The sequence below is a fragment of the Helianthus annuus genome, chromosome 12, assembly GCF_002127325.2.
Source record: "Helianthus annuus cultivar XRQ/B chromosome 12, HanXRQr2.0-SUNRISE, whole genome shotgun sequence".
Lineage (NCBI taxonomy): Eukaryota > Viridiplantae > Streptophyta > Magnoliopsida > Asterales > Asteraceae > Helianthus > Helianthus annuus.
In genome coordinates, this window is record NC_035444.2 from 63,083,989 (window position 1) to 63,097,307 (window position 13,319).

The window sequence follows — 13,319 nt, forward strand, 5'->3', positions numbered from 1 at the left end:
CTACCTGCATTTGCTATTTGTGATCATACTTGCTCAGGTAAATACTTTTAACTTATTTTCCCTTATACGGGCTTGGGGTACGGTATATAAAATACCGATTGGTCGGGCATTGAATTTTTGATCGTATGGAGATTAATTTATTGATATGACCCATTTAAATTGTTTTGTTTGCTTAAAACCTTTGGGGGGTTAATGACCATGTCCCGGATATCCTTGGCATCATTCAAAGAAATGGCCACGACCTTAGCACGGGGTGTAGGCGTACACCCGCAAGTGCATATATAAATAATAAGGTATAACCGCCGGTTACGAGAATAACTCGCCGCGGGACTATACCATGTGGTGTTTCTATAATCTTTAACCCGGTATTCAACCCGGGCTACTGAACGTATAACGAACATGTGATTCTTTTACAAGTTTATATACAAATAATTATCCCAAGTTATAAAAAGTTTTGTGCCATGTGCATTCAAATCAATTTTCTTAAACGTTTTCAAAATGAGTCAGTTAAATTTTATTTACCAGTGTAAACTGACGTATTTTCCCAAAAAGGCTAAGTGCAGGTACTAATCGGAATAGGCTGGCCTCTCCTAGCATCAAATAAAAGTCTTGCAAGCTTAGATGCCTTTAAAGTCTGTTGAACAAAGTTTCTTTTTATCTTTTGATCTGCCTGTGGATCTTTTTCAACTATCTTGTGATACTTAATATTACAATTGATTCGGTTGAAATAAAAATCTATCTTTTGCTTCCGCTGTGCATTTAAATTGTGTTGTTTGACTATGATGATATCAACTACGTCACGATACTCCCCACCGGGCCCACCGGTAATACATGGAAATATCGGGGTGTGACACAGACGCGCTCCCTTCAATCCAACCAAGATTGTGTTTGCTTGCTGAACACCGACTGTGAGTATACTCGAACCCCTTTTTATCGCATTTTGGGTGTAACATACGTTCCTGTTAAATCGAATTTATCAAACGAATTATTCAATCAAGCTATTTATCACTTGCTAATGACTGTTATGCATATTTACACGTGATGCTAGTTACATATGTGCCAGGACTTTTACTCGCGAGGTCCCGCCTTAACTAGTATAGTACTATAGAACCCGACGGGGTCTAGTTAGGATGAATAGCAATCGCAATCACAGCTGAGTGAGTTAGCTGGTAGTATCTGTCTTACATGCATATATGTTGAGGTATCTCATTTATGTATTTGGTAATTCGCAGCACTTTTAACTATTCATGCTACTCTATCAAAACTTGTATACTCGCCAATACTTTTGTATTGACGTTGTTTTAACGTATGTTGTAGGTTTAGTCGCAGTCTACATCAAATCAAGCTAGGAAGTCTAGAAACTCACCTAAAATCTATGTTGCCGGATTGTATTGTTCGAGAGGACAAGAAATCTGTGATAACTTATGTGAATGTATTTTTTGTTAGTATGGGATAATGAGCGCATTAAATACTGTCGCAATTTAGTTGTTATGGATTCTCTTGAGCAATCTGATTCGCCTAGTGCCGCGCCCCGATGATTCCGCCATCGGTTGGGGTGTGACATAAACATTATTAATTTAATCATTAAAAAGTAACTTTCATATCTAATGTCAAATATATGTTAAACGTATTCTTTTTACATAAAACGATTACAAAGTAAAGTTTATAAATAATATAAAGTTAACCTATTTGTAACATAAACTAAACAAAACATTATTTGATAAATATAAATCTAAACTTTTTATATTGAAAATTTGCACAGAATAATTACAAAATTGAAAAAGCTTTTTTATAAAGAAATTACAAAACTAATATAAATCTAAACTTTTTATATTGAAAATTTACATAGAATAATTACAAAATTGAAAAAGTTTTTTTTTTTTTTAAGAAATTACAAAAGTATGGATAACTTATTTAAACATAAATACAATTAGATTATATTTGAAGTAAAGGTCATTTTTTGACAACCTAATTCTAATAGACATTTTGTAATATATATTAATTTTAGGAATATAATTATTAAATATTTTTATGTAGCATGTTTTATAATAAGTTTTTTTACAATTATAATGAGTTTTTATATATCTTAGAGTTAATTACACTGATAGTCCTTGTAGTTTATTGAAAGTAACATCTTTGAGTACTAATTAACAGAAAGTTATATAAGGGTATTTTAGTCATTTTATGTTAATTTAACATAAAAACTAACGGAAGTTAGCCTTAACACTCAAATGTGTTACAAAATCGAGACCATAGAATCTGAACCTGTTAAAAAAATAAGTTAGTACTTAAAGACTTTACTTTCTATAAACCACAAGAACTATCTATATAATTAACTCTTTAACTTATAAACTGAAATAGTTGTCACATATGTTTTATGTTTTATAATAATTGTTAAGGAAAGTGATGGATGTTACTAGCAACACATAATTCCAGTGTTCTCAGAGGCAAATCTAAGCAAGAATCGTTTGCGTAATCGGTACGGTTAAATACTCCTAAGTCCTAAACTCAAGGTTGTATAAGTTGCTAGTCGGGCGGTGGGGTACTAACTAACGATTAATCAGAATTAGTCGGATTGTGATTTTTATATGTAATTTTCAGATTTTTTTTCAAATATATGCACACATATTTATAGGTAAATATTTTAAGTGGCTAGGTTTTAACCCTTCCTCGACCTATTTTTTTATGTATATAGGATTAATCGTCGGAATCTACATGATTTGGTTGGAAACTGACAAGAATTGCCAATTTTTTGCGGGAATTTGACTGGAATCGCCAATTTTAGGCGGGAATTGTAACACCCCGAAAATGTAAAACCTTATATTAGAATTATAAGGTATAAAAGAAACAAGAGTCAACTAACTAGGAATTTATAACCTAGTTAACTACAAGTCTTGAAGTAACTTATATTAAGGTTAAAACAACCAAACTATAAGTTAAACGAAAGTAGAGGGGCCAAATTAATAAAAACTGAAACTTAATTAATCAAATAAGAAATAAATCACAAAACCCACACATGTGGGTGAGCTGGGATCGATCAGAAGAGGAGGGCGACCATGGGTTTCCTTCAAACCCTAAAATTCTCACAAAATTCACAGATTGAAGCCTCTAATCTGCTCTAAAACAAGTCTCGAACATAAATTAGTGATCACCTCGTTGTAGGGATCAAAAGGTATGTAAAATTGTGGTATTTTGTTGCATCTTGAATTCTAGGTCAAATGTGAAAAACGAAAATCTAGCTTGATTACTTGATGCATGGATGAAATTAGAAGTGATATGAGGTTTAGGAACAAACCCTAGATGATTTCTTGACAAAATCTTGCATGATACTTGTAGGGTTTAGTAATCACCATTGTAGGTGTTTGATGAGCTTGAAGAAACTTGTTGAATACTAGAGTTATAACTCTTGTTCTAGCACAATCTGAATTTAAGAAGTAATTTCAGAAATTACTTGATGTTAAGACATGAGTAAAAAATTGACCAATTAAAGTGAAATTAGATGATAATTACAAGTCACAAACTCGGTAATGATTATGTGAAAATCTGACCCGCTAGGTGTTTGTTGAAATGCCTAAGTGGGGATTTAAATGTTAAAAATAGGATAAAAACGCAGATTTGATTATTGTTAAAAAATGATGCGTTAATAAATGTGTAAAGAGTTCTAAATCAATTGTAAATTGAACTCTCTAGGCAAAGAGTCCGGGCCGTCAAGCGGATAAGCCGGAGGGAGTGCGCGAGGGAAAGGTGTGCTCTAAAGGTACGAAATTTACCGTTTTGCTACATTATGTTTAATTTTTAGTCTTATGTTGCTATATTGAAATTTGGTAAACAAGATAAACCAATATGTCACGGAAGTGACAAAGTGCCTTAAACAAGTAAAACGGGTCAAAACATGAGTTAGAAATAGAGTTTGGATGTGTCTAGTAATGGGGATATCCATTCGGCATCCAAACGGGTCAAAACAAGTGGTGTTGCAAATCTAGAACTAATAGCCATCACCTTGATCGGTTATGTATCAAGCGCAAGTCGTGTAACGGATATGCATATCCATTGTAAAACATGAGCCCATGTAGAGGGATTATAGTTCGGAACATTCGCTCGTCGAATGGTTCCGAAAATGCACGATTAAATTCTTGCAAACAAGATTGATAGTTATTACATAAGTAACCCACGGGAGGGGAGCAAAAGCTCATAACTTAGTAAACATGGAAAACGAGTGTATTGGCCTTAGGTTTATGAGATAATAATGCTTGTTATGGAACTTGTAAACATATGGGTCAAACAATTAGGGACAAATTGAAAAACAACTGTTATAAATTAATATTTTCGGGTGAAACGTGTTGATAAACGCGTCCGTAATTAAATTACGGTCGCGTAGGAAAAAGAATCGGTTAAATCGGACTTACGGATCCAAAGTTATGACCTTTTGAAGTCGAACATAGTGAAAATCCGGAGCTGGCAGAAAATGCAGGTCCAGAAACTGGACCTGCCGGAAAACGTGTTCCCCCGCGCCACGCGACGGGAGTAAGCAGATCTGGCGTGACACGCGAGGTCTCCCGCGCCACGCGAGAACCCTTCGCGACACGCGACAGGGTGAAAGTTGAATTTTATTTATTTTTCGATGGTTTCAATCCTAGAACTCGTTTATAAGTATTGTATGTATATCATAACTAACTTTTTAAATGGTTTTGACTCTAGGTACTAAAGGGGTCCTTCCGGATGATGATCGAGCATGTTTCAAGAACCGAACACAAAACTTTTGGATGCTTCCGCGTTAACTCGATCTTGTTTAGATAATGTTTTTGATGTAAATGATTTGCTAATCATGTGATCAATGTTTTAAAACTAGTTGGTAGTTTTCTAGTGGGTGTTATTAAAACTTGTTTTTGTACTTATTATCAATGTGTATGGTCTTAAACATGAAAATTTTGTAAACTCAGATTTTAGTATGAAATTCATGTAAATTATTATATAAATCCCGTCCTTTTATTAAGGGTCTTACAGGAATTTGACCGGAATCGCTGATTTTTGGCAGGCAGACTAGGCCGATTAGGTCCGACTAGGTCTGACTTGGGCCGACTAGCGATTAATGGTCTGGTTAATGAAAAATTAATCAATGCCCAACCAACTAGCGATTGTCACACCCTGATTTCCCGGTAGGCCCGGACTTAGGGTTTATTTATGACGATTGATAAACAATATCACATTTAGCAGCGAAAGATAGAATGAATAAACATAAAAGCTTGAATATTTAAATAAAATTTGTTACAAGCTATTCAATTTAGAAAATATCCACAAGGCAGGATCTTAATAAAAGGGACTTAAGACTATAATAGGTCTTTTGCCAAGAAGTCGCAAGTTCAAAGGTTTATGACTAGCTCATTCCAGCCTATTTCGTATTTGCTTTAACCTGCGCTTAATCTTTAAAAATACGTCAATATTCACTGGTAGATACTAATAACCGACTCTTTTGCAAATCCTTTCGAAAATCATTTTATACCATTTGGTATTCATTTTCTTTTTATAGGAATAAAGTAATATCTCTTGTTACTAGTTTTACATGCTTGTTAATACAGTCGGGGACCGGAAATCAAATGTCGGTACATGATTAATAGACACACCATATATATATATATATATATATATATATATATATATATATATATTATTTGCGCATGTCAGGTATGTGTCTACACCCCACGCTTATGTCATGGTCATTTTCAATAAATGAGCCGGGACGCCCGGACACGGTCGTATTAACCCCCCAAGTGCTTAATGTTATCAAGGAATACAGATTAAAACGGATTATTGAATTTCTATGAAAATATTAGCCATTTTGCAATGCTTGAATCAAGTGGCTAGTGCCACATCCCAAGTTTTATAGGTAAAATAGGCTTAAAGTATTTAAATGTGTTAGTCTTTATTAAACAATGTAATTATAATGTTGTATAATCAGTTTTGAGGTCAAAACACAATTTATAATGTTGTATGATCAGTTTGAGGTCAAAACACATTTTATAATGTTGTATGATCAGTTTTGAGGTCAGAATATAGACCGTATATATTTAAACCAGTTTTATGCCAAAAAGGATTTTTTTGACCTTCTATGATATATTTATTTGACTCGTCAACTAACCCATCAAATGATATGACCAAAAGATATAGTCTCAGAGGGTTCTTCCGTATATTATTATGGTTACATAACTAGGCTTGATTGGGTTCTAAGGTCGACCAAACGAGTTAGAATCAAAGTAAAAGTAGAAGTCAAACTGTTTGACTTTCGACTTGGAATTAAAAGCTAAACTGATTATGACGAGTTAGACATGATAAAACAAATCTTACAATGTTATATAAACTGTTATAATGTTAAAAACCTATAGTTTTGTTACTTAAAAGTCCATTCTTCGTAATTTGCAAAATTTGTGTTTTTTACTTTTATTTTATACATGTTTGACTCGTCATTTCGTCTACTAAACGTGATGATCAGAGGGTGTAATCACAAGGGATTAACACCTTCATTATTACGATCATGTTGCAAAGTTCAGTTTGAACTTTGACTTGACCGACATGGTCAGAACCGAAAGTCTAAGCAAAAGTCAATTTGCTTGACTTTCGGCTAATAACTAGCTAATAAAATGAAATAGACTAGGGGAACACTTACTAGTGTTTAGAAGGAAGATTAGAACTTGGAATAGGAGGATTTAAATCTAAAAACCAGCTCCAAGTAAGACAAGAAGAGAAGTTGTGAAGGTGTGAATGGAATGTGCAACTTTGAAGCCTGTTTATACTAATCCAAAGGTTCCCAAATCATGACAAGTGTCTTTAGAAGTGGATTAGTGGCAGGACACACATCCTAAGAGGGTTAGAAGGTGGCAAGAATCGAGCAAAGGTGGCACAAGAGAAAGGTTGCAATTGACAACTAAGTTTCTACAGACAGCGCCCCCCTTACGGACCGTAAGAAGTAATGCCTTACGGTCTGTAAGGACCTCTGGCGCGCAATGTTTTTGAACCCCTTGCGGACCGTAAGAGGTTATCCCTGGTCCGTAAGGGACCTCAAGTAGGAATGGCAATGGGCCTGGTTCGGGCCGGGTATCCCAAGCCCGTACCCGGTTGTAATTCTTTGTCCGATACCCGGCCCGTTACCCGTCGGGTAATTACTCATCGGGTATCTGGTATACACGCAGGTATCGAGTATGCCCCTTAATTTGTTAAAAATACCATTGAGACTCATATGTGTATTTTTTTAATCTAATGTTTATATCATTTACTATTTTTAAAACTACAATAAAGAATAATACAACCAATAACATACATATTATATTCAAATGTATATTTGAAACATATATATACATAATTAACTAATTAAGGCACTACTACTTTGGAACACATAATGTTGGTTTATGTATTTTGCATTTAATCAAAACACTAGACATGAAAAATAGTAGCATTAATCAGGACCCAAGTAATCTCCCTAACAACTTGAAATATATTTAGAAAATCCCAAAACTAATACACATTTTTAATCTACATAGAAACAACATAACTAAACATAAAATATTGTATGTGTATGTTAAAGTCTTGAAGACATACAACATATCAAAATCTATGAATAATGAATAAGTGTATGTACTAAAGTTTATATAAATAGAAGATTAAATTTAAATTTAATGTTTTTTCAGGTATTATTCGGGCCGGGTATCGGGCGGGTATCACTAAATCCCATACTCGTACCCAGACCCAAATTCTTTTATATTTTTAATCCCATACCCGGCCCATACCCGTCGGGCTTCGGGTATACCCATCCAATATGTTTTGGGTTTCGGGTATACCCATCAGGCTTAGTGTAACGCCCGTAAATTTTAATAGAAAATATATGTATGTAATACATACATATATATATATACACACATATTGATATAGAGACAATGCTATAACTAGAGAAAGTAACTTAGTTAGTGCTCCATTACTAAACCAAGTGAAAAGAAGTTTAAAGTAATAACAAACCATGATAACTTGAGGGATCAAACTTGTGCATCTCCTAAACCTAAATAAAAATCTGAATTTGTGTAATTAAAACACGCAAACACCACACACATAATGTGTATATGCGACGACAGAGAAGGAAAAAGGAGGGGGAAACCCTCCTCTTGTGAAATTGAACAAAATGGAGTGATCCAAGGCCTAATTTGGGTAAATTGTGAGAGCACAAGGGTTCCTAAGCTTGTAAATCCATCTAGAAATCAAGGTAAGTGTTTTGGATTGGACTTGAGATTGTTTATGATAGTGATAAATTGTTAACATCATAAAATTAAATGAAATCTGATGTTTATCTATGTTCATTGTAGTGCTAACTACTAGATTTGTGTGTTGCATGTTTAGAAATTTGATGGATGTCATGTGATGACACCTTAGTTAGAAAGAGTAGGATGAGAAGTTAAATACATGATTAGATGATCAAGAATTGGGAAATCTATCATGTGATAAACTGAAAATATGCTATTTGTGTGTGTAATCTTGAAGGATTAACACTAGAAATGAAAATGTGGGTAATGAGGCTAAGGGAATGGTTTGGTAGTAAACCTTGAATCTGAAACCTGTCGAGTGTTCGATGAAATGCTTGAGTGAAGCTTAGAATAATAATGACACAAAAACACTTGAGTATGAAAGTGATAATGATCAAAATGGTCATTGTATGAATAAACTATGTGGTTATGTGTTCTAGTAACAAACATGGTGATGGATTATAGGAATTTGGTGTCGAACTTTAGGCAACACGAGTGACATGCCGGGGAGACAAGCGAGGAAGGACACTCATTACAGAAAAGGGGACAACTCTAAGGTAAGTTGCTAGACTTATTAAAATAGATTGTACTGTATATACTTGTTATTGCAGGGTAAAAATTGATATGATTAGAGGATGAGTAATTTCACACATAAGGTTTGAAACCGAATCAAACATGATCCAATAGAAATCTAAAATGACACGAATAACCTATGCGTAAATGGTTCAAAGAACCATTGAGGTGGAGGTATGGTTGAAAATCAAAAATTTCATAGAGGTATGTAACTTAATAGTTGCGTTTTGTTTAGTTGATTAAACTTATTGTTATCTTTTGATTTGATAGAACCTATGATAGATGGTTTTCATAAAATAGTTAAATGATGAGTAAGTGGTTAGACTTACTTACTGATCGGTTTGTTAAACATGATAGTTGTTGTAGGGTACTAATTGATATAATTGTAAACTTGAAAGGATGAGTGTTTATGTTTACAATGAATGAAATTGAATGGACTTGTGGATAATTTTAAAATGGGTGAAATGGGTCAAATATGATCACTTGATCATTTTTGGACTTATGACATATAAGGGCAAGGCATAAATGATACAAGGGGTTGGAGAGGCTAAGATATTATTCCAATGATGTATCGAAACAAATTCCGGTTTGGTTTGGTTGTTAAAAGAGCAAGAAATGGTAAAAGTGAACTTGAGTTAAAGACTCAATTTAATCACACGAAAATAGCTTATAAATCAGTTTTAATTGCGAACCGAGGTGATAAGCGTATCCGTAATTGTATTACGGTCGCGTATAAACAAGAATCGCGTAAAACGGATGTGTAAATAGAAAGTTATGATAGTTTTAAGTTGTAATGTTGTTAAAAACATAGCTGGGCAAATATGCAGCAGAAAAAGGGAAACCTTCTGTCGAAAATGGCTCGTCGCGCTACGCGACAGCCAATCAATAACATTGTCGTGTCACGCGACTATCGTCGCGGCCCGCGAAAGAAAACATCAAGCCTCTCGTGGCACGCGAGAGGCCTAGTATCTGGCAAAAGTTTTAATTTTTATTGTTTTGCTCATGGAACTTGTTTTAATATGTTTCAAGACCTTCATAATTAAAGTTTATGTTGGTTTTGACACTAGGTGAATGTCAAGGTCCTCCGGATGAAGATCAAGCAGCGAACAAGAACCGAACACATGTCTAAATGAAGCTTCCGCATTTGACCTTGTTTTGTTTAATAAAAGTAAATTATGTAAACACTCATAACATGGTTTTTGAATGTTTTAAAGATGTATGAATACTTGGATGAAAAAGTCTTTGTTTATTCGCATTTTTGATATAAAATACGTATTTTAATGATATATAAATGATAAATTAGAATGGGTCTTACAAGTTGGTATTTATCGTTAAATGAATTTGTTTAAAATATCCGAATGAGACCATATTTTACAAGGATATATTCTCTAATTAAATTGGGATGTTACAAGTTGGTATCAGAGCCTTGGTTTAAGAGATTCAAGCATGGTGGGGGGACTATGCTTGGACTTAAACCTTATGCTCTCGGTAAGGGTTGATGTTCGGTTTGAGGCTTGATCATGGATTCCGGTAAGTAGTAGTTTTAATAATAATCTCGTTCAATCAGGATTGTTATCAGTAACAGTTTGAGGTATCATGTAATAGCACGTTATCCCAAATGTATTGGTAAAGAACCACTAGGTGGCACAAGGCCTAACCAAGGACCGGTTTGAACAACGAATTACTTGTATTGACAAGTACATTCGAATGTCTTGTATGATAATATGGACTATATTTAATTGTAATATTACTAAATGTTGTGAATGTTCCAGTGGTCTTGTAACCGCATCTGAAGATGACGGGAAGATGATGAGACACTCAACGTGGTGGTAAAGAGGCAAGAATTATGACACGAGATTAGATTCACGGAGGACCTAAATGGAGAGATTGTTCAGCGTAAAAGTCGAACAACAGCAAGGCTCCATTAGGGCGAGTATTACCCAGGTGCATGTCCTAAATTATGATTTGATTGTTGTATGGTGCATTGGGGGAAAACTTAGGCTTGGGAAACCTGGATGAGATACTCATCCAGGATAGTGATCCCAAGAGGAATAAAATGAATAAGGAGTCTTATTCATAATCGTGAACATCCGAAGTATAAACAAAATTCAGATGTAGAAACTTGGATGGGGGTAACCATTCAGGTAAAAGTTTTATATGAAAGTCACACTATAAATATGTAACAATCACGTCACAGAATGTGATTGTATAGAAGTGTAAGAAATGAAAACAGTTTGTAAAATTTTGAATTAATAAATGTATTTGTAATAAAATAAGAAAGGTTTTTATCAAATAAAATAAAGGACATAACCACGAACTGAAAATTCGTTTATATGAGAGGTAATGTATTACTTATAATGAGTTCATGTGTACCATGTGCGGATTACTTACCTTGGCCAGGTAAGTGTTAAACACATGATATGATGAGTTTCTTAGAACTAATACATATATGTCTTATACAACAAGGACTAAGTGAGTGGGAGGTGTCGGGGAAATCATTGAGATTATAAACCTACAGGCATACAGTATAAATGATTCTCATAGGAATCATAGAAATGATATACTACGCGTGTAGGATAAATGCTCCAGGAAAGTCGTAGATTAGTCTTTCATGGTCAAGAGGGCTATGATTGACAAAGTGGCAGGTAAAACCGAAGTATAAATGACCCACAGGGGTCATAGAAGCGGAGGTATTGCCTAAATGGAAAACGATCATGGTCATAGATCACGGTCGGTATAAAGTACGGTAATCACCGTTCATGGTTTAAAGGAGCCGTGTTGGTGGATTAAGCGAAAATGCAAATGTATAAAAGATTGAGATATGCATTGGGAGGGAGTGAAGTTACACCGAGACCCGGAAAATGCGAATGTATAAAAGATTGAGATGTGTATTGGGTGGAGTGTAATTACGCTCGAACCCAGAAAAAAATGCAACATGTGTAAATGGTTAAGAAGTATATTGGGAGGAAATGTAAATACCCTTGAGCCCAGAAAACGTAATAAGCATGAAAGGTTAAGGCAAGTTATAGACTTGGCCAAACCAATTAAATTAAAAAAAACAATGCGGGAAAAGTGTTTTTGAATAGGGTTCATATGATAGGAACATGGACACGTAAATTGGTAAGAACTGAGCATTAAGGATTTGTATCTTATGCATAAAAAATTTGGTTGGGTATAATAATTAGATGACAGACTTACTTGGAGGCATAGATGAAATTGTTCCTAATTTGAGGAGCAATTGAAACTGATGGTTGTCGATAAATGAGAAAAGAAGTATGCATATGTTGAAACATGACAAGTGATAATAGAAGTGTTAATTTACACTTACGTGTGTAAAATTATACACATTTGAATTTATTGACTAAACTGAGGTACAATGAGATATATTTACTCATGTACTTACAAAATAATTGCCAATGCAAGGTATATAGCAGAAACCTCTTATCCTTGATAGTTGACTTTTAAAAAGTCAACATAAAAAGGGGAGGTTAATTTAATTATAATGAGTTGGTGGCCAATCATGACCACATATCATTTAAATCTGAGAGTCAATGATCGCACATTGGTTGTATGACCAATGTGGATGGTTATGTATACTAACAAATACTTAGATCATGATATGAAAGCACAGGAATCATGTCAAGATGGATTCAAGAATGAGGTAGTCTGGAGCAAAGATGAAGAAAAGAAACGTGTAAAAACACAAGAACTTCAAGTAAGTTATACTTACACCTCTAGAATAGAAATATGTCGTACATAATTGTACCTAGTGTTTATATGAGAAATTGAAAGGGGTGAGACTCCAAAGGTGAAAATTATGGAATGGGTCAATACAAGTAAGATTGTATTGGGATTATATTCCATTGGATGTAGAAGCAACATAAGTAGAAAAGACCTTACGGTAAGAACTAATGACCAAATTTGCCCTTAGGATAAAAGGATGGGTATACTGGAATAAGAGTCTACATAATTAGGATGGTCTGTCGGTCAAATGTAATTGGTACGACAAACCTTATGAAAACAGTTAAACATTATTTAAAGAATCACTTGGTTGTGTGGGAGGTTCAAATGGTTATTTCAAGTCGTGAGACTTTATAACCCCAATTATTCTGTTGTAAGCAATAATAGTTAACATGTTTAACCAATGGGATAAGGTTTTATAAAATATTGTTATGGATTGAGGAACTGAACATAAGTGCTCAAAGACGCAAAGCGGGTCAAATAGTTGTTGAATGAAATTAGCAAACATCTTCCATTGGTAGGGATTGTAGTCGAACGCGCCCTCAAAAGGATAGTTTGGAAAATTAAATAGTGTATGTACACTGCGAGTGATTTGATTAGAATTAATATTGGGCTAGATAGGAATGTAACTATATGACAATTTTCTTTTATCAAATGTAACTATATGACAATTTTCTTTTCTTAATGTTAGAATACCTAATTGGGAAATATTATAAAAAACTA

The 13,319-nt window shown here is 34.3% G+C and overlaps 1 protein-coding gene across 1 annotated transcript; it reads left to right on the plus strand.

Moving 5' to 3' along the window:
- The first annotated feature begins 8,097 nt into the window (after positions 1-8,097).
- LOC118485052 lies at positions 8,098-10,047 on the plus strand. Its single transcript, XM_035981282.1, has 3 exons — positions 8,098-8,245; positions 8,748-8,839; positions 9,923-10,047. The coding sequence occupies exons 1-3, from the start codon at positions 8,098-8,100 to the stop codon at positions 9,986-9,988; spliced, it is 306 nt and encodes a 101-aa protein (XP_035837175.1). The 3' UTR covers positions 9,989-10,047.
- The last annotated feature ends 3,272 nt before the right edge of the window (positions 10,048-13,319 follow it).

Coding starts and splice junctions, on each gene's coding strand:
- LOC118485052 (XM_035981282.1), top strand. CDS start 8,098: ATGTGTATATGCGACGACAGAGAAGGAAAAAGGAGGGGGAAACCCTCC. Junction 8,246..8,747: donor AAATCCATCTAGAAATCAAG/GTAAGTGTTTTG, acceptor GATGGATTATAG/GAATTTGGTGTCGAACTTTA. Junction 8,840..9,922: donor GAAAAGGGGACAACTCTAAG/GTAAGTTGCTAG, acceptor TTTTGACACTAG/GTGAATGTCAAGGTCCTCCG.